A 24,560-nucleotide genomic window follows, 5' to 3' on the forward strand; every position below is an offset into this window, starting at 1 on the left:
CAAACACAAACACACCCTACTATATGGGACTCTCAATCAAAGGCAAATAGACAACACCTGCCTTCAATTGAGAGTCCCAACCCCAATTAACCAAACATAGACATACAACCAGCTAGATCAACATAGAAATACATAAACAAGGAACAGTGCCCAAAAACCCCGGAATACATAAATCAAATCCCCTACAACAAACACACCACCCTGAACCACATAAACCAAATACCCTCTGCGACGTCCTGACCAAACTACAATGACAATTAACCCTTATACTGGCCAGGACGTGACAGTACCCCCCCCCCAAAGGTGCTAACCCCGGAAGCACCTCAAGAAAAACAAAAACCCCAAACAACAACAAAAAATCCCCCTAAACTAAAGGGAGGGAAGGGAGGGTGGCTGCCATCAATGACGGCACTGTGCTACACCCCCCCTCCCCAACCCACCTATATCTGGAGGTGGCTCTGGTTCTGGCAGTTCCGGGCAGACGGGCCACCCCGGCAGCTCCGGGCAGACGGGCCACTCGGGCTGGGCCGGAGGACAGTCGGGCCACTCTGGCAGACCCGGAGGACAGTCGGGCCACTCTGGCAGACCCGGAGGACAGTCGGGCCACTCTGGCAGACTCGGAGGACAGTCGGGCCACTCTGGCAGACCCGGAGGACAGTCGGGCCACTCTGGCAGACCCGGAGGACAGTCGGGCCACTCTGGCAGACCCGGAGGACAGTCTGGCCACTCTGGCATCTCCGGGCAGTCTGGCCACTCTGGCATCTCCGGGCAGTCTGGCCACTCTGGCATCTCCGGGCAGTCTGGCCACTCTGGCATCTCCGGGCAGTCTGGCCACTCTGGCATCTCCGGGCAGTCTGGCCACTCTGGCAGCTCCTGACTAGTAGGTGGCTCTGGCAGCTCCTGACTGGCGGGCAGCTCTGGCGACTCTTGACTGACGGGCAGCTCTGGCGACTCTTGACTGACGGGCAGCTCTGGCGACTCTTGACTGACGGGCAGCTCTGGCGACTCTTGACTGACGGGCAGCTCTGGCGACTCTTGACTGATGGGGCTGAACTGACGCACTAGAAGCCTTGTGCGTGGGGCTGGTACTGGACGTGCCAGCCCGGAGGTACTCACTTCCGAGAAAGCACGAGAGACAGGAACCGGAAAGACTGGGCCATGGAGGCGCGCAGGTGGCCGTGATCGCACCGCCTGCACAGCCCGTCCTGGCTGGATGAGACTAGTAGCCCTGCACGAGTGGGGTGTTGGTGCAGGGCGGACTGGGCTGTGCGTGCGTATAGGCGAGATATTGCGCACCTCAGCGATACCCGGCGCTCTCCACCTCCTACGCTCCTCCATGTACTCATGGGTAGCTGGCTTATGGTTCTTCCTAGACCTAGCCAAACTACCCGTGTGCCCCCCCAAAAAAATTATTGGGGGTGCCTCTCCGGCTTCCTCGCCATGGCTTCAAACCGCCGCCTCTCAGCCTTCGCTTCCTCGATCTCTTCCCGTGGGCGACGGTATTCCCCAGTCTGATGCCAAGGTCCAGCCCCATCCAAAATCTCCTCCCAAGTCCATCTTTCCCCATAGTCCATATACTGAGCGTGCCGCTCCTCTCTCCGCTGCTTGGTCTTGGTTTGGTGGGAGATTCTGTCACGAATTATGTCGTGGTGTTGCAGGGATGACCAAAATGCCGCGGGTATATGGATACTCATTCTTTTAATTCACAAAAAGAGTAAAGCATCCACAGAAAAAACAAAACAATAAATGACACTCACAACTAACAACAGTGTGGCAGGCTCAACAAGCAGTGCTCACAAACAATTCCCCACAAACACACAGACAAACACACCCAACTAATATAGGACTTCCAATCAAAGGCAACACCACACAGCTGCCTTCAATTGGAAGTCCACCCCAATTAACTCTACATAGAAACACCCAACCTAGACAGAACATAGAAAACACAACTTCTTCTGCCACGCCCTGACCAAAACTTATACACCTACTCCACCTGCTGGTCAGGACGTGACAGGTATACACGGCCCAACTAAATGCTTACTGGCTGGTTTCTTCTGGACAATGCAACAATAATAAGAAATAATAAAAGATATGGCTCAATAGAATAGAATAAACATTTTAGCATCAGTATAATACAGGAAGGCACAATATTTACACGTATACCTGGGAAGGGGGAATTGGGTGGGCAAGTGTTTAAATTGTGCATTAATAGTAAATAAGAGTCTGGTAGCACCAACTGTGATGTGTGTGTAGCATGAATGTGTGTGGGTGCGTGTGCATGTGTGTGTGCGTGTGTGTCTGTGTGTGGGTGTGCGTGAGTGAGTGTGTGCTAAGGTGCGGAGAGTCAGTGCAGGTGGCCAGTCCAGTTCAAGTGTTCAACAGTTTGATGTAAATAGAAACTGTTTACAAGTCATCAGATGATTTATTGCTGTCACTGGCTGTTTCAAACAAATCCCATATTCAGGTTCAATCTGACATTTTTATACTACAAGGCATTCGGAAAGTATTCATACCCCTTCCCCTTTTCCACATTTTGTTACGTTACAGCCTTATTCTAAAATGGATTCAAGTATTATTTTTTCTCATCAATCTACACACAATACCACATAATGACAAAGCAAAAACAGGTTTTAAATATTTTGCTAATTTATTAATAATAAAAAACTGAAATCCCTTATTTACATAAGTTTTCAGACTCTTCGCTATGAGACTCGAAATTGAGCTCAGATGCAACCCAACTTGATTGGAGTCCACCTGTTTCAGTGGACATGATTTGGAAAGGCACACACCTGTCTATTTAAGGTCCCACAGAAAGACAGTGCATGTCAGAGCAAAAACCAAGCTATGAGGTTGAAGGAATTGTCCATAGAGCTCTGAGACAGGATTGTGTCGAGGCACAGATCTGGGGAAGGGTACCAAAAAATGTCTGCAGCATTGAAGGTTCCTAAGAACACAGTGGTCTCCATCATTCTTAAATGGAAGAAGTTTGGAACCACCAAGACTCTTTCTAGAGCTGGCCGCCCGGCCAAACTGAGCAATCAGGGGAGAAGGGCCTTGGTCAGGGAGGTGACCTAGAACCCAATGGTCCCTCTGACAGCTCCAGAGTTCCTCTGTGGAGATGGGAGAACCTTTCAGAAGGACAATCATCTCTGCTGCACTCCACCAATCAGGCCTTTATGGTAGAGTGGCCAGACGGAAGCCGCTCCTCAGTAAAAGGCAAATAACAGCCCACTTGGAGGGCACCTAAAGGACACTCAGACAAAGATTCTCTGGTTTGATGAAACCAAGGTTGAACTTTTTGGCCTGAATGCCAAGCGTCACGTCTGGAGGAAACCATGCACCATCCCTACGGTGAAGCACGGTGGTGGCAGCACCATGCTGTGGGGATGTTTTTCAGCAGCAGGGACTGGGAGACTAGTCAGGATTGAGGGAAAGATTAACGGAGCAAAGTACAGAGAGATCCTTAATGAAAACCTGCTCCAGAGTGCTCAGGACCTCAGACTGGGGTGAAGGTTCACCTTCCAACAGGACAACAACCCTAAGCACAAAAATGAGATATTTCAGTATTTCTTTTATTTTTATAAATAAGCTTTTCATTATGGAGTATGGTGAATATATTGATGGGGGGGACAATTTATGTCATTTTAGAATAAGGCTGTAACGTAACAAAATGTGTCGTTTAGGATGAGGGAGGACGATTTATTGTAGTGAGCATGGCCTTATTTCTATTACAGCAATTTGGATGACTGTCATTCATATTCCATTCACCCCGCTCAATGTAACATCGATAGCTTTAATTTTCCCTATACCCATCATGAGGTTGTTACAACCTAGCCTTCGAATGAAAGTTTACAACTTAGGTGCACAGACAGTGACACATTCATTACTGCCTTGCACACTCTTTCCTGCATCTAGCTGATCTAGTGTTATCATTAGTTCAACAGTTGCAAACGAGAGTTTCTATAAGACAAATTCAGGTATATTTATCCCAGTGGCAGTCAGTGTCGTTTAAGATGAGCGAGGCTAATACATTTTTTCCATGAGCACGGCCTTATCTCTAATACAGCATATTGGATGACTGTCATTCATATTCCATTCACCCAGTTCAATGTAACAGCATTAGGTTTAGGCTATTACATGATACTCAAAGTTTCCCTATATGCATTATGAGGTTTCTACAACCGAGCCTATGAATGAAAGTTTACAACATAGGTGCAAACAGGTCGAGAGAAAAATTGGAGATGGCAGACAGTGACACATGGACAGACAGTGACACAGTTGCAAGCGAGAGTTTCCATTGGACAAATGTAGGTATGTTTATCCCCGTTTTGAGAAACGATTTTCAACAGAATCGGCGGAATGAATACACCTCTGATCACGCGTAAACACAGTTCACTTTCATAACAGCCACTTTGTATTTCTTCTCACATCTATGTGCTCACCTCCTCTCATCTTTTCCCTTCATCACTTGTGGACATCAATGCACAACACATCAGCTGTGTGACCAGGCGAAAAAACCTTTCCAAGCGAAACCATATCATAACTGCTACACACAGCCTACATTGTTGTCACCATATTAGCTAAAGTAACATCATAGTCAACATAGCTAAAATAACTAACGCGTTTTGTAAACCCACTACAATCATGCAGTAACGTTACAGTGTACCATCAGTAAGCAGTTACACCGGCGGCCCCCTGTGGCAATAAATTTGTAAAACCAAAAGCTTACCTTGACTTGGAAGAGTTCCAGTGTTGTGTTGGATGGTCATAGTCAGCTAGCTAACATAGCATCCCTCTGTTTGAGCAGGGTGTTTGAGAAGGCTAAACTAGATAGCTGCATTTGCTAACAAAGTAAGTGAAACTGGAAGTGAAAAATTATGTCAATCTCTCACTTTATATATTTCTTGCTTCTCCTTCATTTTGGAAGAAATTAATTTGTTCAAAACTGTTCAACTATTGTATTTCTCTCTCTTCGAGTCAACTACTCACCACATTTTATGCACTGCAGTGCTAGCTAGCTGTATCTTATGCTTTCACTACTAGATTCCTTCTCTGATCCTTTGATTGGGTGGACAACATGTCAGTTCATGCTGCAAGAGCTCTGATAGGTTGGAGGACGTCCTCCGAAAGTTTTCATCATTACTGTGTAAGTCTATGGAAAGGGGTTAGAACCCTGAGCCTCCCAGGTTTTGTATTTAAGTCAATGTACCCATAAGAGGACGGAAGCTAGCTGTCCTCTGGATGCATCATGGTGTTACCCTACAGAGTGCTGTTGAGGCTACTGTAGACATTCATGGCAAAATAGTATGTTTTAATCAATTATTTGGTGACGTGATTATATTTAAGATAGTTTTATCTAAAAAGGATAACTTTCAAATTATTTACTATTTTTATTTTTATAAAATTCACTGAGGAGGATGGTCCTCCCCTTTCTCCTCTGAGGAACCTCCACTGGTCTGAATACTTTCCGAATGCACTGTATATGGGGGGAAAGCTAGTAAGAAAGGCTTTCTGTTCACCAGAAGGGATACATTCAGTTTGTCTCTGAAGTGCCAAACAAAAGCTTTGTCATAGTGACGCTGTGACATTCACGTCAGTTGAACATCAAGTGGGCCAAGAAGGCAGCTGTGTTTGGCAGGGAAACGCTGGAGGTTTCTGACACCACGGTATCATAAGTTCCCTCTTATCAATAGCTTTCTACCTCACCATCAGTTTGGATACAACCACAAGCTGCTACATCTCAACACGATCTCGCTACAGATTCAGTATGACTCTCACAGACTTCCTCGTTGTGTCAGATATTGCTTCAGCTATCAACGCTTGCAGGGGTATGGATGTACTACATTGTGTGTTTGCACTGACCTCTACTGTAACTTAATTGGTATGGGTAATGTTCTGACCTCTACTGCAGGTTAATTGGTATGGGTAATGTTCTGACTTCTTCTGTACCTTAATGGGTTTGGGGAATATTCTGAACTGTACTCAAGCATAATTGGTATGGGTAATGTTCGGGCCTCCTTTGTAGCTTAATGAGTACGGGGAATGTTCTGACATCTACTGTAGCTTAATTGTCATGGGGAATGTTCTGAACTCTTCTGTAGCTTAATGTGTACGGGGAATGTTCTGATCTCTACTGTAGCATAATTGGTACGGGGAATGTTCTGACCTCTACTGTAACTGAATTGGTATGGGTGATGTTCTGACCTCTACTGTAGCTTAATGGGTAGGGGGAATGTTCTGAACACTACAGTAGCTTTATGGGTATGGGTAATGTTCTGACCTCTACTGCAGCTTAATGGGAATTAGAGGAATGTTCTGACATCTACTGTAGCTTAATTGATATGGGGAATGTTCTGACATTTACTGTAGCGTCATGGGTATGGGGAATGTTCTGACCTCCTCTTTAGCTTAATGGACATGGGGAATGTTCTGACATCTACTGTAGATTAATTGGTATGGGTAATGTTCTGAACACTACCGTAGCTTAGTGGGATTGGGAATGTTCTGACCTCTACTGTAGCTTAATTGGTGTGGGAAATGTTCTGATCTCTACTGTAGCATAATGTGAATGGGTAATGTCCCTACCTCTAATGTAGATTAATTTGAATGGGGAATGTTCTGAAATCTACTGTAGCTTAATGGGTATGGGGAATGTTCTGACCTCTGCCATAGTTTAATTGGTATGGGTAATGTTCTGATCTCTACTGTCGCATAATTGGTGTGGGAAATGTTCTGACCTCTACTGTAGCTTAATTGGAACGGGGAATGTTCTGACCAATACTTTAGTTTAATTGGTATGGGTAATGTTCTGACCCCTACTGTAGCTTAAAGGGTATGGGTAATGTTCTGACCTCTAACGTAGCTTAATGGGTAAGGGTAATGTTCTGACCTCTACTGTAGCTTAATGGGATTTGGGAATGTTCTGACATCTGCTGAAGCTTAATTGGTATGGGTAATGTTCTGACATCTACTGTAGCTTAATGGGTATGGGTAATGTTCTGACATCTACTGTAGCATAATTGATATGGGTAATGTTCTGACATCTACTGTAGCTTAATGGGTATGGGGAATGTTCTGAACTCTACTGTAGCTTAATGGGAATTGGGAATGTTATGACCTCTTCTGTAGCTTAACAGGTATGGAGAATGTTCTGACCTCTACTGTAGCTTAATTGTTATGGGGAATGTTCTGACCTCTACTGTAGCTTAATTGGTATGGGGTACGTTCTGAACCCTACTGTAGCTTAATGGGAACTGGGAATGTTCTGAACTCTTCCGTAGCTTAGTGGGAATGGGTAATGATCCAACCTCTACTGCAGCTTAATTGATATGGGTAATGTTCTGACCTCTACTATAGCTAAATGGGTATGGGGAATGTTCTGACCTCTACTGTAGCCTAATTGGTATGGGGAATGTTCTGACCTTTCCTGTAGCTTAATGGGTATGGGGAATGTTCTGACCTTTCCTGTAGCTTCGTGGGTATGGGGAATGTTCTGACCTCTACTGTAGCTTAATGGGAATTAGGAATGTTTTGACCTCTTCTGTAGCTTAATGGGTATGGGTAATGTTCTGACCTCTACTGTAGCTTAATGGATATGGGTAATGTTCTGACCTCTACTGTAACTTAATGGGAATTGGGAATATTCTGACCTCTGCAGTACCTTAATGGGAACTGGGAATGTTCTGACCTCTTCTGAAGCTAAATGAAAATGGGTAATGTTCTGACCTCTACTGTAGCATAATTGTTATGGGTAATGTTCTGACCTCTACTGTAGCTTAATAGGTATGGGGAATGTTCTGACCTCTACTGTAGCCAAATTGGTATGGGTAATGTTCTGACCTCTACTGTAGCTTAATTTGTATGGGTAATGTTCTGACCTCTACTGTAGCTTAATAGGTATGGGGAATGTTCTGACCTCTACTGTAGCCAAATTGGTATGGGTAATGTTCTGACCTCTACTGTAACTTAATTTGTATGGGGAATGTTCTGACCTCTACTGTAGCTTAATGAGTATTGGTAATGTTCTGACCTTTGCTTTAACTTCATGGTTATGGGGAATGTTCTGACCTCTACTGTAGCTTAATTGGTATGGGTAATGTTCTGACCTCTACTGTAGCTTAATTTGTATGGGGAATGTTCTGACCTCTACTGTAGCTTAATGAGTATTGGTAATGTTCTGACCTTTGCTTTAACTTCATGGTTATGGGGAATGTTCTGACCTCTACTGTAGCTTAATGGGTATGGGGAATGTTCTGATCTCAACTGTAGCATAATAGTATGGGTAATGTTCTGACTTCTACTGCAGCTTAATTGGTTTAGGGAATTTTCTGACCTCTACTGTAGCCTAATTGGTATGGGGAATGTTCTGACCTCCACTGTAGTTTCATGGGTGTGGGTAATGTTCTGACCTCTACTGTAGCTTAATGGACATGTGGAATGTTCAGACCTCTACTGTAGCTTAATTGGTATGGTATTGTTCTGAACTCTACTGTAGCTTAATATGTATGGGTAACCTTCTGACCACTACTGTAGATGAATGAGTATGGGGAATGTTCTGACATTTACTGTAGCTTCGTGGGTATGGGGAATGTTCTGACATCTACTGTAACTTAATTGGTATGGGTAATGTTCTGACCTCTACTGGAGCTTAATTAGTATGGGGAATGTTCTGACCTCTACTGTAGCTTAATTGTTGTGGATAATGTTCTGACATCTCTGTAGCCTAATGTGTATGGGGAATGTTCTGACCTCTACTGGAACTTAATTGGTATGGGTACTGTTCTGACTTTTACTGTAGCTGAATTGGTATGGGTGATGGTCTGACCTCTGCTGTAGCTTAATGGGTAGGGGGAATGTTCTGAACACTACAGTAGCTTTATGGGTATGGGTAACGTTCAGACCTCTACTGCAGCTTAATGGGAATTAGGGGAATGTTCTGACATTTACTGTAGCTTAATGGGTATGGGTAATGTTCTGACCTCTACTGTAGCTTAAGTGGAACGGGGAATGTTCTGAACAATACTTTAGTTTAATTGGTATGGGTAATGTTCTGACCCCTACTGTAGCTTAAAGGGTATGGGTAAAGTTCTGACCTCTAACGTAGCTTAATGGGTAAGGGTAATGTTCTGACCTCTACTGTAGCTTAATGGGATTTGGGAATGTTCTGACATCTGCTGAAGCTTAATTGGTATGGGTAATGTTCTGACATCTACTGTAGCTTAATGGGTATGGGTAATGTTCTGACATCTCCTGTAGCTTAATTGATATGGGTAATGTTCTGACATCTACTGTAGCTTAATTGGTAAGGGTAATGTTCTGACCTCTAATGTAGCTGAATTGGAATGGGTGATGTTCTGACCTCCACTGTAGCTTAATGAGTAGGGGGAATGTTCTGACCTCTACTGCAGCTTAATGGGTATGAGTACAAATTTGAGCTCTACTGTAGCTAAATGGGATTTGGGAATGTTCTGACCTCTTATGTTGCTTAATGGGTATGGGGTATGTTCTGACCTCCAATGTAGCTAAATGGGTATGGGGAATGTTCTGACCTCTAATGTAGCTTAATGGGTAGGGGGAATGTTCTGACCTCTACTGTAGCCTAATTGGTATGGGTAATGTTCTGACCTCTACTGTATCTTAATATGTGTGGATAATGTTCTGACCTCAACAGTAGCTTAATTGGTACGGGGAATGTTCTGACCTCTACTGTAGCTTAATGGACATGGGGAATGTTCTGACCTCTACTGTAGCTGAATTGCTATGGGTAATGTTTTGACCTCTAATGTAGCTTAATTTGAACGGTTGATGTTTTGACCTCTACTGTAGCTTAATTGCTATGGGTAATGTTTTGACCTCTAATGTAGCTTAATTTGAACGGTTGATGTTCTGACCTCTACTGTAGCTTAATAGGTTGGGGGAATGTTCTGAACACTACTGTAGCTTCATGGGTATGTGTAACATTCTTACCTCTACTGCATCTTGATGGGAATTAGGGGAATGTTCTGACCTCTTCTGTAGCTTAATGGGTATGGGTAATGTTCTGACCTCTACTGTAGCTTCATTTGTATAGGTAATGATCTGACCTCTACTGTAGATGAATGAATATGGGGAATGTTCTGACATTTACTGTAGCTTCGTAGGTATGGGGAATGTTCTGACCTCTACTGAAGCTTAATTGGTATGGGGAATGTTCTGATCTCTACTGTAGCTTAATTGGTATGGGGAATGTTCTGACCTCTACTGTAGCTTAAATGGTATGGGGAATGTTCTGACATCTACTGCAGCTAAATTGGTATGGGTAATGGTCTGACTACTAATGTAGCTGAATTGTAACGATTGATGTTCTGAGCTCTACTGTAGCTTAATGGGAAGGGAGAATGTTCTGAACACTACTGTAGCTTTATGGGTATGGGTAACGTTCTGACCTCTACTGCAGCTTAATGGGAATAAGGGGAATGTTCTGACCTCTTCTGTAGCTTAGTGGGAATGGGTAATGTTCTGACCTCTACTGTAACTTAATTTGTATGGGGAATGTTCTGACCTCTACTGTAGCTTAATGAGTATTGGTAATGTTCTGACCTTTGCTTTAACTTCATGGGTATGGGGAATGTTCTGATCTCAACTGTAGCATAATAGTATGGGGAATGTTCTGACCTCTACTGTAGCTTAACGAGTATGGGGAAGCCTTTTGACATTTACTGTAGCTTAATTGGTATGGGGGATTTTCTGACCTCTTCTGTAGCTTAATGGGAATTAGGAATGTTTTGACCTCTTCTGTAGCTTAATGGTTATGGGTAATGTTCTGACCTCTACTGTAGCTTAATTTTTATGGGTAATGTTCTGACCTCTACTGTAGCTTAATTGGTATGGGGAATGTTCTGAACTCTACTGTAGCTTAATTTTTATGGGTAATGTTCTGACCTCTACTGTAGCTTAATTTTTATGGGTAATGTTCTGACCTCTACTGTAGCTTAATTGGTATGGGGAATGTTCTGACCTCTACTGTATCTTAATGGGATTTGGGAATGTTCTGACCTCTACTGTTGCTAATGGGATTGTGGAATGTTCTGACCTCCTCTGTAGCTGAATTGTAACGGTTGATATTCTGACCTCTACTGTAGCTTAATGGGTTTGGGGAATGCTCTGACCTCTACTGTAGCTTAATGGGAATTGGGAATGTTCTGACCTCTTCTGTAGCTTCATTTGTATGGGTAATGTTCTGACCTCTACTTTAGCTTAATTGGTATGGGGAATGTTCTGACCTCTATTGTAGCTTAATTGGTATTGGGAATGTTCTGATCTTTACTTTAGCTTAATGTGTATGGGAAATGTTCTGACCTCTTGTCACGACTTTCTTCGTCGGAGGACGATATAGCGAAATCGTCGCCTGAAAAGGTGGACCAATATGCAGCAGAGTTGGTGTTCATTTTCTTAATTTATTAACGAACGTTGAACACGAAAAAAAAACAGGAAACCAATAAGCACGACAAATGACAGTTTTGCAGGCTCACAAAAACACGCAATGCAAAAACAATCTCCCACAAATACAAGACAAACACACCCAACTAATATAGGACTTCCAATCAAAGGCAACACCAAACAGCTGCCTTCAATTGGAAGTCCACCCCAATTAACTCAACATAGAAACACACTCACTAGACTACACATAGAAATACATAAACATAGACCATAACTCAAAACCTGGAAATAATAAATCAAACGCCCTCCTAACTAACACACCACCCTGAACCACATAAAACAAATACCCTCTGCCACGTCCTGACCAAACTACAATAACAATTAACCCTTATACTGGCCAGGACGTGACACCTCTACTGTAGCTTAATGAGCATGGGGAATGTTTTGACCTCTACTGTAGCTTAATTGGTATTGGGAATGTTAGTGTGGCAGCCCACTGCACCTATCCAAAGCCCGATATTTATGTGTGTCTTTAGAAGGGGTTGGGTTAAAAGCAGAATTTAAATTTCAGTTGTACCTTGTTTGCAATTGACCAGTAAAATGATCTGACTCTTAATCTTACATTAGGGATGTTAGGTTGCCCATAGGGACTCATGAATGCAGTATATCTTTTTGTATATTATTGTGGCTCCACAAATGTGTTTATATTAATACTCAAGAAGTTCAATGAAAAGGAAACTTAGTGAGATATGAGCTACTAACTTCAAACGTCAACGGTTTGTTTGGTCACTTGTCATTTTGCATTGTCCATTCTGCTATTAGCAAACGACTCCTTCAGCCCAAAGAAGTTTTTTGCGATGGTGGGATTGTCCAAGAAGTCTCCCCCTGAGATTGAGAAGATCTTCATGATCCTGGACCAGGACAAGAGTGGCTACATCGAACAGGACGAGCTACAGTTGAGTCTCAATATAACATACTTGAACCCATGATCAAAACAGCAGCTGATACTAAGCAGATATCACACCAAGAATTATTTTTATTTAGTTTCTCAACAAAAGTTGCCTAATACAAGTACTTCTGATCCGTTAGATGGATACAATCAAACACACAAAACCTATACTGTACAGTGTACTGTATGTAATACTACTTTAATGTTTTGTGTTTCATGTTTGTGTCTGTGTGTGTGTGTGTGTGTGTGTGTGTGTGTGTGTGTGTGTGTGTGTGTGTGTGTGTGTGTGTGTGTGTGTGTGTTTGTGTATTAGGCTTTTCCTCCAGAACTTCTCCAAGGGGGCTCGTCCCCTGACAACGGCTGAGACAAGAGCCTTCCTCCTGGCTGGGGACAAGGACGGGAATGGAAAGATAGGCTGGGACGGTTGGGTTACTAGGCAACGAGGGTCGAGTCCAAAGTTAACATTTATGATTATTGTGGCAGTTTAAGGATCACTGGATCAGAAACCTAGTTTGGAATGTGGTTGGAAAGTAATTCAATCTCTACATTCTGCATGTTGAAGGTTAATGAGCACATTTCATTTTTGGTTTGTTTGTGTCTCTCTTTCAGAGTTCTCCAACCTTGTCATGTCTTCATAAAGAGATGAAGAGGAGGAAGATATGTATTTTGACAATTTGAAGACAAGCTGTACATGGTCTGTGTGAATCTGCTCAGTGCCTTCATATACAGATACTGTATCTGGGTTTGACCATAAATAATATAGCACCTGTCTTCATATGACACGATGTGATGTATCCTAGCCATGTCATTGACAAGCTGGGCCTTTTCATGAGCATGTAGCCCAGGGTAAGGAGTCAAGTCAACAAACGTCTATATTCCTCTCATGTGTATCCATCTGCAGTAGATCATCCAAACCAAGTCATTTCCTCCTCATGATTATATGAAGGGCAGACGAGGGATGAAGTTTCTTGCTATAAACTGATAACTTTGGAACCTTTCAACTGTCAAGAAGATTATGTATATGTTTCTATCAACAACAACAGCAACTTTTAAAATGTTTAAATGAGACTGTGCTGGTATGGAGGTGATTTATGTTGTTTACAAGTATGACAAGCACAGTATCGTCTAGCATAAGAATGATGAATCTATGCAAATAATGATCAAGTATAAAATCGAGGCCTACATCACATGAATATAGCAATTTGCAACAGAGACATTAGTGTCCATAATGGTTAATACTATAATGTACACTAGCTTAAAACAGTTACATTTGTATATAAAACTAAATGATCTGATTTGACATATACTAAATGGTTCATATCTGGTTTATGATGTGAGACTTGTTCTATACATTCAGAAACTCACTGAGGTTGCAGATAAAGGGTCATATTACAAAAACAATATGCATTGCAGGCATTTTATCTCTAACATGCAGCTGAATGAGTAGATGAGCTTGCGCCCAAAAACGCACGCCTTGCGTTTCACCATGGACTGCATGCATATCCTTAGTTGAAAGGATAAAAATAGCACAATTTGACTACTAGACACATTTTTCCAAAACTAACCCTAAGCATATGGTGTGCGTTACACCTTGACGGGCGAGAGTATATAATGTGAGAGCTAAAGGAGAATTGCTTCATCCGGCCCTACACTGAGATACAACTGCCTCCTCGCCACTAATCCACTAATCTTCCAAAGGTGAGTTCCCTCAATCGGACTGATGTTCTAATTTACTGACCACCAATGGTTTTCAACATCAACAACATGCAAAGATTTTTATTTACATCCTCCACGGAATACATTCAATAAAAATGAAGAGGGAAACGTTTCTATCTGGAATGTGTTTGGAGTTGGAGTAAAAAATAAATAAATATGGGACTTCAAGCGTTTACCTGAGAGATGGAGATGGAGGACTTATGCCATGGTTTTGGCTCACGAGGAATGTCAGTTCGAGGACCACTGAAAAAGACTTACTATCACTGGCAGACATGTCTTACTCAATCTTTCTTTCTAAACCAATGCTTGTTCTCCATCTAAATTACCATGGCTGGACTTTCATGGCAATGAAAGTCCTATGTGAACCTTTGTGTGTGAATGGTTGAGATACAGAATAGAAACAGGTCTAGCAGAGCTAAAGGTCATGGGTCACAGCATACTACTGTATGGGTGCTGGCCTACTGTAGTTTCTTGCATTGGGGCACTCTACCTTTTAGCACAGAGGAGCTAAGTTTGGAATGTAAACTTGTATGATACAGATAGAACAGAACCAATGCTATTTCTTATCCATTTAAATCCATGAATGAACTAAATAGTTAGTTAATTAATTAAAGAACATTTGAGAAAAGGTCTATCTACATATATCTATAAGCCTAAGACAGTTTTCTTGACAATAGTTGTGGTTATCAGTCAAAAGATAGTCTATGTATTTACTGTTAAATATTTATGATCAGGACTTCAAAAATGTTTCTCTCGCTCTCTTCTCTTACTTTCTCTCCATTTCTCAGAATCTAAAAATGGCTTTCAAGGGAATGCTTAAGGATGAGGATATCGCTGCTGCCCTCAAGCATTGTGAAGGTGTGCTACACTTAATTGATTTATGACAATCAATGTCAGTGAAAGTGGAAGGGGCCATATTGACCAGGTTTAATCATCCATGAGCAAGTTGTCATGTTGAAATGACCACTGTGTTTATCCCTCACAGCTGCTGAGTCCTTCAACCACAAGGAGTTCTTCGCCAAGGTTGGCCTGGCTGGCAAGTCTGCTGAGGATTTGAAGAAAGCCTTCTACTTCGTTGACCAGGACAAGAGTGGCTTCATTGAGGAAGATGAGCTCAAGTAAGTCTCATGTTGATTCAGTTGCCAAAGGCTACCTTACTGTCCAGTACCCTTGAAACTGAAATGAATACCAGTGCATATCTTGACTATTCCTTGCTCTCTACTCACCATGTCTCATATTCATTTGATTGCATAGGGGTAACATAAACACACCCTTCAACTGAAATGAACACCAGTAACCTACATATTTGGGCTATTCCCTTCTGACTATTCTGAGGCCAGAAATGTAAATCTTTTCAACTAAAATAGATCCAAGGGTCAATTCGATGGTCAAATGCATTTTTATTCAACTAATGAATTCAAAAGACATGAATTCACATGGGAAAATAGCACACAATTTAAAAAAAAATGCCTCCTCCCTCTCTCCCTCCCTCCCTCCTCCCTCTCTATCTCCTCCCTTCCTTCCTCCCCCCTCATCCCTCTCTCCCTCCGGCTCTCCCTTCCTCCCTCCTTCTCTCCCTCCCTCCTTCTCTCCCTCTCTCCCCCCTCTCTTCCACCCTCCTCTTTCTCCAGGCTGTTCCTCCAGACCTTCTCTGCTGGTGCCAGAGCTCTGACAGATAAAGAGACCAAGGCCTTCCTTGCAGCAGGAGATGTTGATGGTGATGGCATGATCGGAGTAGATGGTAACAAATCACTTTTACACATTTCAATTAGACTATCAAACTAGCAACTATGTACATTACCCTATTCAGTTGGCCAAGTAACTGTAGCAAGTAACTAGGCCTCCCTAGTGGCACAGCGGTCTAAGGCACTGCATCGCAGTGCTTGAGGCGTCACTACAGACCCGGGTTCAATCCCAGGCTTTCACAGCTAGCCGTGACTGGGAGACGCATGAGGTGGTGCACAATTGACCCAGTGTTGTCCGGGTTAGGAGAGGGTTTGGCTGGTTGGAATGGCCTTGTCCCATCGCACTCTAGCGACTCCTTGTGGCAGGCCAGGCGCATGCACACTGACTTCGGTTGCCAGCTGTAGTGTTTCCTCCGACACATTGTGGAGGGCTTCTGGGTTAAAGCAAGCAGTGTGACTTGGCAAGGTCATGTTTTGGAGGACGCATGGCTCTCTACCTTCACCTCTCCTGAGTCATTATGGGAGTTGCAGTAATGGGACAAGACTGTAACTACCAATTGCATATAAAAGTACCCCTAAAAATAACAAGTAACTACTTTTAGTAACGTGTAACTACTTTTAGTTACACATAACTACTTTTAGATGCCATGTAGGAATGAGGATTTTATGAGGTGCACTTTTTAAAAGATCTCATCAAGACCTGCCTTGCAATAACTGTTGTTGTTTCCTCCTTGTTTCCACAGAGTTCGTCACCTTGGTGAACGCATAAGTCATCTATCATTGGCTTGGTTATCATAGAACCACAAATCTGCTGTTGAGGTTTTGTCCTGGCCCGCTGCCTGTCACATACTGCATCTTTTTTATATTCATTTTATTTATGAATGTCGCACAGACTGTTTTGACTGTAACCCCACACCCCCAAAGCGTGTTGACTGTTATGTTTTTTAAATATGTCTTATGTTCGCATTCAGCCGGTGTGCAAAATTTTACCACCATGCTTTTGCACTTTTTGAAAATTGAAATAAATTCACATTTGGATTAGCACCGACTTTTGTTATTAATCGAACATTGAGTGTCACAACTGAGGAAGTCCTTCAAAGAACTAAATAATGTTTATTTAGAATATTAGAGTATATAAGACTGATTCAGCACTAGCTACGCCGGGATTCCCACCTGGCATTACTCCCTGGGGTACTGAGAAGTAACTGTATATAGTGAACATACATCATGTGAACACAGGTTCACATAAAGCTCAAACAGGACCCACCTTCTGGCACTGCATATAGGAGACAGATATATGTTCAGCTCTGGCACACCTATAGCTGGTTCAGAAAGACACAGCTACTGTCAGGACCTCTTGGAGCCAGCTCTTTAGGGGGCTGGCCAGCTAGAGGATCTCTGTTCAGTTAGAGCCAGCACATTCCAAAGGGCCCCAGCCAGCACACGGCTAGGGTTTCAGAACTCCCAAGTTACACCGTTTTTGTCAATGAGGCACATTTATGAATACGTTTCTCTCTCTCAGATATCAGACTGAGAGAATGTCATACTCGGTGACATAGAATAAGGCCATTTCTATTTATGAAGAAAGGGAAGGAGAAGTGAACAAATTGCACTCTGAACATTTACTTGCAGATATTTGTTTCCAGCTAGAATGTACAGTAACTGTATTTCATTATTTTTACATACTAATTGATGACAAGGTGGAATTTAGTCCAAGGATCACCTCTAAGTGGAGTTAAAATGTCAGAATGTTAGAATGTCCCACATCAGCTTGGATTCAGTCCTAGTTTCATCCAATAACGGGTTGTCCACTGTTCTGACATTTTACAACAACACTCATATTAAATAATGGCAGGAATGGATACAAAGGACATCATCTGAGGGAGAATAGTTAAGGGGGGAACACTTTTATCTTATTTATCATATTGCTTTATCTTGGCCAGGTCGCAATTGTAAATGAGAACGTATTCTCAACTTGCCTACCTGGTTAAATAAAGGTGAAATAAAAATAAAAAATAAATTTGTGTCTAAATGGATTCCAATACCTGTCTGTGGGTAAAGGTCAGGGGTTAGGGGTCAGGTATTACTGGTATTACTAAGTAATTACCATTTCCCATGTAATTCTCTGCCTGGTAAATTATGTACCATAAAATATTAACTGATGAGGTTTCAAGTGCTAGATTTATTAAAAGGGTTTGGATAGTCTCTACACAACCATAGAAATAGAATGGTAACAAACTGATTTCCAAAGTTTATCCAGCTGGCTGTGAAATGTCTTCACACAAAAAGAGGAAAAACCCAAGAGTGCCACCTGCTGCAGTATAAAACCCATTAGAAACATCCAATGTGGCACCCTATTCCCAATATGGTGCACTACGTTTGACCAGGGCCCATAGGGAAAAGGGTGCCATTTGGGACGCAGTGACATTCATCTGGTCACACACGTATGCATACTTGTATGTAGACCTACTGGCAAGTGTCTTCACTGACATTTTCATTTGATTTGATTTGATTTTTATTGTATTTGGTAAATTGTGTGCATGCAGGGCTCCCTTGTGAAAGAGACCCTGGTCTCAATGGGACTCCCTGTTAAAATAAAGGTAAAATAATAATATAATTTAAAAAATCTTTATGACGGAGCTATCGGTGGCTGGGGGGAGAGGAGAGGGGACAGGAGTAGGAATGTATTTGGCACAAAAGATTGATTGAGTTAGTCATCACCTCTGTCAAATTGAGGGATTCCTGGTGTTATTTTCCTCCCTTTTCACCTCCCCTACTCCCCTCCAGGCTGTTTCTCATTATGGCTATACTACTATTGCTGAGAACAATGAAAGGTGATTGGTCTACTCCAATCATCATTCAAACATCCAGATCTGGGGAGAGCCATTACGCAATACCTATGCCTACAATACCGTACATCACCGTACAAATTTCACAATGCTTTCGATTGCGCCTCTTGGGACGCAGGAGTCTACATCAAATCAAATCAAACTTTATTTGTCGCATGCGCCAAATACAACCTTACCGTGAAATGCTTAATTACAAGCCCTTAACCAACAATGCAGTTCAAGAAAGAGTTAAGAAAATATTTACCAAATAAACTAAAGTAAAAAATTATAAAAAGTAACACAATAAAATAGCAATAACGAGGCTATATCGAGGAGGTGCAGGTACGAGTCAATGTGCAGGGGTACAGGTTAGTCGAGGTAATTTGAACATGTAGGTAGGGGTGAAGTGGCTGTGCATAGATAATAAACAGTGAGTAGCAGCAGTGTAAAAACAAATGGAGGGGTTGGGGTGTCAATGTAAATGGTCCGGGTGGCCATTTGATTAATTCTTCAGCAGTCCTATGGCTTGGGGGTAGAAGCTGTTAAGGAGCCTTTTGGTCCTAGACTTGGTGCTCCGGTACCACTTGCTGTGCGGTAGCAGAGAGAACAGTCTATGACTTGGGTGACTGGAGTCTTTGACAATTTTTGGGGCTTTCCTCTGACACTGCCTAGCATATAGGTCCTGGATTGCAGGAAGCTTGGCCCCAGTGATGTACTAGGCCATATGCACTACCTTCTGTAGCGCCTTATGGTCAGATGCCGAGCAGTTGCCATACCAGGCGGTGGTGCAACCGGTCAGGATGCTCTCCATGGTGTAGTTGTGGAACTGACAAATCTTTTCAGTCTCCTTAGTGGGAAAAGGTGTTGTCGTGCCCTCTTCACGACTGTCTTGGTGTGTTTGGACCATGATAGTTTGTTGGTGATGTGGACACCAAGGAACTTGAAACTCTCGACCAGCTCCACTACAGCCCCGTCGATGTTAATGGGGGCCTGTTCGGCCTTCCGTTTTCTATAGCCCACGATCAGCTCCTTTGTCTTGCTCACATTGAGGGAGAGTTTGTTGTCCTGGCACCACACTGCCAGGTCTCTGACCTCCTCCCTATAGGCTGTCTCATCGCTGTCAGTGATCAGGCCTACCATTGTTGTGTCATCAGCAAACTTAATGATGGTGTTGGAGTAAAAATTGTCAAAGACTCCAGCCACCCTAATCAGAGACTGTTCTCTCTGCTACCGCACGGCAAGCAGTACCGGAGTGCCAAGTCTAGGTCCAAGAGGCTTCTAAACAGCTTCGACCCCCAAGCCATAAGACTCCTGAACATCTAGTCAAATGGCTACCCAGACTATTTGCATTGCCCCCCTCCCCTCTCCACACCACTGCCACTCTCTGTTGTCATCTATGCATAGTCACTTTAATTAACACCTACCTACATGTACATACTACCTCAACTAGCCGGTGCCCCCACACATTGACTCTGTACCGGCACCCCCCTGTATATATTGTTATTTTTTACTGCTGCTCTTTAATTACTTGTTACTTTTATCTCTTATTCTTATCCACGTTTTTTTAAATTGCACTGTTGGTTAGGGCCTCGTAAGATCTACACCTATTGTATTCGGCGCATGTGATTAATACAGGGAGTAGGGAGTACAGGAGAACAGGATGGGACTAAGCATGCACTCCTGAGGGGCCCCAGTGTTGAGGATCAGCGTGGCAGATGTGTTGTTGCCAACCCTTACCACCTGGGGGTGGCCCGTCAGAAAGTCCAGGATCAAGTTGCAGAGGGAGGTGTTTAGTCCCAGGGTCCTTAGCTTAGTGATGAGCTTTGAGGGCACTATGGTGTTGAACGCTGAGCTGTAGTCAAAGAACAGCATTCTCACATAGTGTCACATCCTGACCATAGAGTGCTCTTATTTTCTATGGTAGAGTAGGTCAGGGCGTGACTGGGGGGTTTATCTAGTTTATTTTTTCTATGTTGTGTTCTAGTTTTTTCTATGTTTTTTTTGTATGATTCCAAATTAGAGGCATCATTGTCTCTATTTGGGGATCATATTTAAGTAGTTGTTTTTCCCACCTGTGTTTGTGGGAGATTATTTTGAGTTAGTGCATGTTGTACCTCTGTCGTCACGGTTTGTGTTTTGTTTATAGTTTATTGTTTGTCTGACTAAGTTTCACATATAATAAAGATGTGGAACGATACTCACGCTGCGCCTTGGTCCGTTTCTACACACAAGCGTGACAGAATCTCCCACCACCAGAGGACCAAGCAGCGTGGCCAGGAGGAGTGGACATGGGAGGAGATCCTGGACGGCAAGGGGCTCTGGACGGAGATTGGGGAGTATCGCCGTCCAAGGGAAGAGATAGAGGCAGCAAAAGAGGAACGGCGACGATACGAGGAATTAGCACGGCAACGACGGAAGCCAGAGAGGCAGCTCCCCCCCAAAATTGGGGGGGGGGCACACGGGGAGATTGGCGGAGTCAGGTTTTAGACCTGAGCCAACTCCCCGTGCTTACCGTGGGGAGCGTGTGACCAGTCAGGCACCGTGTTATGCGGTGATGCGCACCGTATCCCCAGTGCACATTCACAGCCTGGTGCGCTCGTTGCCAGCTCCCCGCATTTGCTAGGCTAAAGTGAGCATTCAGCCAGGACGGGTTGTTCCGGCTCAGCGCTTCTGGTCTCCGGTGTGTCTCCTCGGTCCAGGATATCCTGCACCAGCTCTACGCACTGTGTCACCAGTGTGCCTTCACAGCCCAGTGCGTCCTGCGCCAGCGCCCCGCACTTGCCGGGCTAAAGTGAGCATTCAGCCAAGACGGGTTGTGCCAGCTCTACGCTCCAGACCTCCAGTGTGCCTCCACGGTCCAGTATATCCTGCACCAGTTCTACGCACCAGGTCTCCAGTGCGCCTCCACAGCCCAGTACGTCCTGTGCCTCCTCCTCACACTCTCCCTGAAGTGCGTGTCCTCAGTCAGATACGTCCTGTGCCTGCTCTCCTCACTCGCCCTGAGGTGCGTGTTACCAGTCTGGTGCCATCTGTGCCGGCCCCACGCATCAGGCCTCCAGTGCGCCTTCCCGGTCCAGAGCTTCCGGCGACAGTTCCCAGTCCAGAGCTTCCAGCGACAGTTCCCAGTCCAGAGCTTCCGGCGACAGTTCCCAGTCCAGAGCCTCCAGCGACAGTTCCCAGTCCAGAGCTTCCGGTGATAGTTCCCAGTCCAGAGCTTCCGGCGACAGCTCCCAGTCCAGAACTTCCGGCGACGTTCCCAGTCCAGAGCTTCCGGCGACGTTTCACAGTCCGGAACCGCCAATGACGGTCCACAGTCCGGAACCTCCAACAACAGTCCACAGTCCGGAACCTCCAACAACGGTCCACAGTCCGGAACCTCCAACGACGGTCCACAGGCCGAAACCTCCAACGACGGTCCACAGCCCGGAGCCTCCTGAGACGGTCCACAGCCTGGAGCCTCGTGAGACGGTCCACAGCCCGGAGCCTCCAGCGACGGTCTGCAGTCCAGAGTCTCCAGCGACGGTCTGCGGTCCAGAGTCTCCAGCGATGGTCTGCGGTCTAGAGTCTCCAGCGACGGTCTGCGGTCCAGAGTCTCCAGCGACGGTCTGCGGCCCAGAGCCTCCAGCGACGGTCGGCTGTCCAGAGCCTCCAGCGATGGTCGGCAGTCCAGAGCCTCCGCCGATGCTGGCGGATTCGCAGGATGAGAGGGTTCTTCATCCTGCACCAGAGCCGCCTCCAATGTTACCGGATCCGCAGGATGAGAGGGTTCTTCGTCCTGCACCAGAGCCGCCTCCAATGCTGGCAGATCCACGGGATGAGAAGGTTCTATGTTGGGGTTTTTGTATGATTCCCAATTAGAGGCAGCTGGTTATCATTGTCTCTAATTGGGGATCATATTTAAGTAGTTGTTTTTCCCACCTGTGTTTGTGGGAGATTATTTTGAGTTAGTGCATGTTGTACCTCTGTCGTCACGGTTTGTTATTTTGTTTATAGTTTATTGTTTGTCTGGCTAAGTTTCACATATAATAAAGATGTGGAACGATACTCACACTGCGCCTTGGTCCGTTTCTACACACAAGCGTGACATATAGGTGTTCCTTTTGCCCAGGTGGGAAAGGGCAATTTGGAGTGTGATTGAGATTGCGTCATCTGTGGATCTGTTGGGGCAGTATGCAAATTGGAATAGGTCTAGGGTTTCAGGCATGATGGTGTTGATGTGAGCCATAACCAGCCTTTCAAGCAATTCATGGCTACTGACGTGAATGCTACAGGGCGGTAATCATTTAGGCAGGTTACCTTCGCTTTCCTGGGCACAGGGACTATGGTGGTCTGTTTGAAACAGGTAGAGGTTGAAAATATCAGTGAAGACACCTACCAGTTGGTCCACTCATGCTTTGAGTACTAGTCCTGGTAATCCATCTGGCCCCACAGCTTTGTGAATGTGGACCTGTTTAAAGTTCTTGCTCACATCGGCTACTGAGAGCGTGATCACACAGTCGTCCGGAACAGCTGGTGCTCTAATGCATGCTTCAGTGTTGCTTGCCTCGAAGCAAGCATAAAAGGCATTTAGCTCGTCTGGTAGGCTCACGTCACTGGGCAGCTCACGGCTGTGTTTCCCTTTGTAGTCCATAATATTTTTCAAGCCCTGCCACATCCGGTGAGCGTCAGAACCGGTGTAGTAAGATTCAATCTTAGTCCTGTGTTGACACTTTACCTCTTTGATGGTTCGTCTAAGGGCATTGTGGAATTTCTTATAAGCGTCCGGATTAGTGTCCTGCTCCCTGAAAGAGGCAGCTCTAGCCTTTAGCTCGGTGCGGATGTTGCCTGTAATCCATGACTTCTGTTTGGGAAATGTGCACTAACATTCGGGGTCACTTAGAAATGCCCTTGTTTTCAAAGAAAACATAGATTAAATTAGTTGCAAAAGGAATAGGAAACATAGTCAAGATGTTGACAAGGTTATAAATAATGATTTTTAATTGAAATAATAATTGTGTGCTTCAAACTTTGCTTTCGTCAAAGAATCCTCCATTTGCAGCAATTACAGCCTTGCAGACCTTCGGCATTCTAGTTGTCAATTTGTTGAGGTAATCTGAAGTTATTTCACCCCATGCTTCCTGAAGCACAAGTTGGATTGGGTTGATGGGCACTTCTTACGTACCATACGGTCTTACGTACCATACGGTCTAGCTGCTCCCACAACAGCTCAATAGGGTTGAGAGCCGGTGACTGTGCTGGCCACTCCATTATAGACAGAATACCAGCCGACTGCTTCTTCCTTAAATAGTTATTGCATAGTTTGTAGCTGTGCTTTGGGTCATTATCCTGTTGTAGGAAGAAATTGGCTCCAATTAAGCTCTGTCCACAGGGTATGGCATGGCTTTGCAAAATGGAGTGATAGCCTTCCTTCATCAAGATCCCTTTTACCCTGTACAAATCTCCCACTTTACCACCACCAAAGCACCCCCAGACGATCACACTGCCTCCACCATGCTTGACAGTTGGCATTAAGAACTCCTCCATCATCTTTTCATTTTTTCTGCGTCTAACAAATGTTCTTCTTTGTGATCCAAACTTAGATTTGTCTGTCCATAACACTTTTTTTCCCAATCTTCCTCTGTCCAGTGTCTGTGTTCTTTTGCCCATCTTAATCTTTTGTGTGTGTGGTGCACTCCATCAACAGCAGGTGCATTTCAAGAGCGGCAAATTTGAATCCAAATAAATGTCAAAATTCAAATTTTTCAAACATACAACTATTTTACACCCTTTGAAAGATAAACATCTCCTTAATCTAACCACGTTTTACGATTTCAAAAAGGTTTTACAGCGAAAGCATAAATTTAGAGTATGTTAGGACAGTACATTTACAAGAGTTGTGTGTAATGTTGTGCCAATTCAAAGACAGGCGTCACCAAAACCATAAATCAGCTAAAATGATGCACTAACCTTTTACAATCTCCAACA

At 44.1% G+C, this 24,560-nt stretch overlaps 2 protein-coding genes across 2 annotated transcripts; both read left to right on the forward strand.

Moving 5' to 3' along the window:
• The first annotated feature begins 5,620 nt into the window (after positions 1-5,620).
• LOC106609854 (parvalbumin, thymic-like) lies at positions 5,621-13,669 on the forward strand. The gene is made up of 4 exons (XM_014208877.2): positions 5,621-5,828; positions 12,241-12,373; positions 12,681-12,824; positions 12,977-13,669. The coding sequence occupies exons 1-4, from the start codon at positions 5,768-5,770 to the stop codon at positions 13,011-13,013; spliced, it is 375 nt and encodes a 124-aa protein (XP_014064352.1). The 5' UTR covers positions 5,621-5,767; the 3' UTR covers positions 13,014-13,669.
• Positions 13,670-13,941: 272 nt separating this feature from the next.
• Positions 13,942-16,809, forward strand: LOC106609864 (parvalbumin beta 3). The gene is made up of 5 exons (XM_014208891.1): positions 13,942-14,065; positions 14,872-14,941; positions 15,069-15,201; positions 15,715-15,824; positions 16,512-16,809. Exons 2-5 carry the CDS (start codon positions 14,881-14,883, stop codon positions 16,535-16,537), a joined length of 330 nt encoding a protein of 109 aa, XP_014064366.1. The 5' UTR covers positions 13,942-14,065; positions 14,872-14,880; the 3' UTR covers positions 16,538-16,809.
• The last annotated feature ends 7,751 nt before the right edge of the window (positions 16,810-24,560 follow it).

Source organism: Salmo salar, chromosome ssa01 (assembly GCF_905237065.1).
Source record: "Salmo salar chromosome ssa01, Ssal_v3.1, whole genome shotgun sequence".
Lineage (NCBI taxonomy): Eukaryota > Metazoa > Chordata > Actinopteri > Salmoniformes > Salmonidae > Salmo > Salmo salar.